The sequence below is a fragment of the Atta cephalotes genome (genome assembly GCF_000143395.1).
Source record: "Atta cephalotes unplaced genomic scaffold scaffold00039, whole genome shotgun sequence".
NCBI classification, from domain to species: domain Eukaryota; kingdom Metazoa; phylum Arthropoda; class Insecta; order Hymenoptera; family Formicidae; genus Atta; species Atta cephalotes.
Genome location: NW_012130103.1, coordinates 641,237 through 645,050, shown reverse-complemented (window position 1 = coordinate 645,050; position 3,814 = coordinate 641,237). Strand labels below are relative to the sequence as shown.

The 3,814-nt window shown below is 37.1% G+C and overlaps 1 protein-coding gene across 1 annotated transcript in view; it reads left to right on the top strand.

The window, feature by feature from the left end:
- LOC105622078 (collagen alpha chain CG42342) overlaps window positions 1-3,814 on the top strand; it is a 55,862-nt gene that overhangs the window by 21,272 nt on the left and 30,776 nt on the right. Inside the window, exon 7 of the mRNA XM_012203512.1 lies at window positions 516-621. Within this exon, the coding sequence (XP_012058902.1) occupies window positions 516-621 (106 nt within the window). The remainder of the gene's footprint in view (window positions 1-515; window positions 622-3,814) is intronic.

Below are 3,814 nucleotides of genomic sequence, written 5' to 3'. Positions count from 1 at the left end.
ATATTTAGCGCGAAGATGAGAAGACTGTGCACTATTTTTCGTATTATTTGAAATTTTTTTTTACACGTAAAAACTAAGCTCGTACATAACTATCGTCGTTGAAAAAAAGCGCAACGTTGATGTTATGCTCTTAATATTGCCATTCAAGAGGTTACGTAACCGATAATTATTAATGGAGTACAACAGAGCGATTACAGAACAATGGAGTATTAATTACGTCCGGCGCATTGTTAATTTAATCCAACTATAATTAATTACATTCGAAAGCACGTTCCTGCATATTAATTACTGACGCTTGATACTGCCACGATAAAGGATCATCAAATGCTATCCATTTAGGAAAGTGTTCTTTTAATTAACCTGTCGTATGCGTTGGACAGAATTGCCGTGGAAAAAGAAACGTGATAATTTCATTTTCAGAAAATAATTATTGTAACGAAGCGAGAAATATGAGAGAGGAGTTGCGTGAATATGGAATAATTATCGAAAAATCATCGAAAGTTTATTTTCGACAGGGTGACAAGGGTGATAAAGGCGATCGGGGCTTCACGACGACCTTAAAGGGTGAGCAGTTTCCAAGTGGAGTATTTGAGGGCCCACCTGGTCCACCAGGACCACCTGGTAAGCATACAAACGAGATAATCTGCATACGAAATAAATGATTAAACATTACACGTCAATTGCATTCCCGTGAGGAATACGAGAACATATCACGGTAACTCTCTGCGAATCTTCTATGCAAATTATTTATTTCGTTAGCATTTCATTTGAATCTGATATCGTAGCTTTTCTAATTATATCACGTAATCATACATGGAACTAGATATTATTTTTTTTTCTTTGCGTCGTTTATTTTTCATTTTCTCGACAGTATTTTACATTTCAATTAATACATTTTATTAAATTACTATTTTTTTCACATCGTTTATTAAAATTGATATTTTCCACATCATTATTTTAATAATATTATTTAATGCTATAATCTTCCACTTTATTATTTCCTCGTGGATTCTTTTGACGGGCAGTGCGCTGATTGAGAAATCATTAGTGATCCACGAGAGAATTAAGTCGATCACACACAATAATTCGGAATCGGAACGCTATGTGATATTCATCCGATTATCTTCGCGAATCGATTATCTTCGCGCGCTGACGTGACCTCGGACGAAGAAAAGGCGGAAATATTTGACGAGGAAATCTTGACTTGGATGACCGTGCAGGTTCCTCTCAGTCAAGAGGAGATCGAGAAGCGATCACGCATGGTGGGCGTATATACGCTGTGTCTCGCCAGCGTAGTAATATATGCGGCCGTGAGCAAATCTTTCTTTGCCATTCGCGCGAGCCTCCTTTTTTTTTCTACCGCCACTCGTCCCGTGCGGATCGGACGTTAACCCTTCGGGAGTTGAGCGTCCTCGAGGAGCACCAAAAAACTGCGCACACATTTATGTACATGGTGATATCTCACGAAATTCGTAGAGGAAAACGCGGTAATTTGATCCTCCATTTCATTTTTCTGTGTAATTTTTGTATTTTTTAATTATATTCAAGTCAATCACGTCGTCAGATAATTTATTGATTTGAGTTTAATAAAAATATACTTGAAATGATTAAGATAATTCACAAAATGCAAAAAATTGTTTAAATGAAAGAGACATTATGATGTGACTACCTATGATGATAAAATGAGTCTTCTTTTACAGAATCTAGTTTCTTCAGGTTTTTTTTAGAACTTCCCATAAAATCCAAATAATTTAATGTCATAGAAAATTCTAAACTTATAATATTAAGATATTATTAGATTCAGAAATTTTTTTCATAAATACGTTCTCTTAGCCTTCCTACTTTTGCGTTAATTCTGTCGACAAAATGCCAATCATGGCAGCAATATTTCACATTTTAATCCCATCCTAAGAATAAGTTAAAAACTTTTTGCAAGAGATAGTGTTAATTATAATAGAATTTTAAGTAGGACTCATGTTGAAAGTAGGAGTCACATAATCACCTTTTCTTTTACTTGGGTGAAAATAATCTTACAAAAAAGAACATAATTACAAGAAAAAATTCCATAATAAAAGAAAAATAATTAAATGTCATCGTTACTTGAGCACATTAAAATATCACAGTACAACAAAGCCAGGATTATATAGTTTTAAAGTAAATAGGACGTGACAAAAGAAGTTTTAAAAAATTCATAAGTCTTAACTTCGTATAAAATTGAATTAACTTTATAATATACAATCCAAATTTCGTTGAACTGAGATGTTTAGTGATGCTAACGTTATAAAGATGCGACCGACGTAGAATTTTCAAGAAATATTCGTCGAGAAAAAATCGCTTCTAAGTGTAAACCGAGAAATCTGTGGCCTCTGGGAGTCGTCACGACAATTCTAAGATACTCTGTGTAAAAGATTCAGCCCTGTTTAAAATTACAAGACAGGAGACACCACGCGCAACGTTTCTCGTGAATAGTACAAGGGTAATAAATGCGCAGTCCTGAGGGCGACGAACAGAAGCTAGAGAATATCTCGTCGCGTAAAGACGAGCGTGACTGTCGGCTTAAAAAATTCCGACTCACCTCTCGCGCCAATATCTCACGACTCGGTCGTTCGTCAACGTTCGTACGCCCACCCTGCTGTACCGCGCGACGGCGAGAAAATGATTTACGATCGCGGACGTATTCAGAATCCGATCTCGCTACTCGTAAACGACCGTTTACAGCGCGCCGTGTTGACCGTGATATGTCGGATATTGGCAAAAGCGTCGCGAGTATCAGTTACCTGCCTCACGACATGATTGATCCGCGAGAGAAACACTGTGATTATAATTGAGAACCGTCAGGAAAATAGGAAACACCGAAACAGTTTTAAGCGCTCGTTATGGAACCTGTAACTAGTTTAAAGAGACGATTGGAAAACCAATTATTGAAAATTTATGCAATTTATTTATGAAATTGCAAACATACAGTTCGAAAATAAGTTTATTCGATTCGAATGGAATTAATCTCCTTCATAAAAAGAAGTAATTAGATCATATCTTGAGATAAAATCTTTTATTCCAATCAAGAATAAACTGAAGGTAAAGATCTCAAAAGGGCTTTAGCAGAAAGACCGGATTTAAAGTCCTTTTTTTGTAGACCTTGTGAATTTTAGATGAAAGCTTTCAATTTATTTTCGTCTGTGCAAGAAAATAATCTAGCGTTGATAAAATAGCTCCGATATGATCGTGTCGAAGACAACGTCGTGAAAAGCGCAGCTAACAACTATACGAGTCCAATGCATTCGACAGAAACGAAATTACGCGAACGCTAATCCGTCTTTATACCGTTGTACGATGACAGCAGAGAACCAAGGATGGGGTAACAACGTTTCCGAGCATTATATATGCGCGCCTGACAGAATTAATTTAGCCACATACAAATCCGTCTCGCAATTTCATGGCACGAACTGCAACAAGCAGCGAAGTCGCAGAAACTCGCTACTGTCGATATTGTACAAAGTCGTATTTTAGAATCAACGGTGCGCGCTACGCGGTGTATTTACTCTGTACGGTGCGATTCGCTCGCGCGATCCTCGAATTTCGTTTTGTGCACGTGGGAATTTTTGCGCACACACACACACACACACACACACACACACACACACACACACACACACACACACACACACACACACACACACACACACACACACACACACACACACACATACGTACGTACTTACGTTACGTTACGTTAACTTAATTAATAATAACTAACTACGTAAGTAACGTTACGTACGTACGTACGTAACTAACTAAACGTTAAAAACTAACTAAC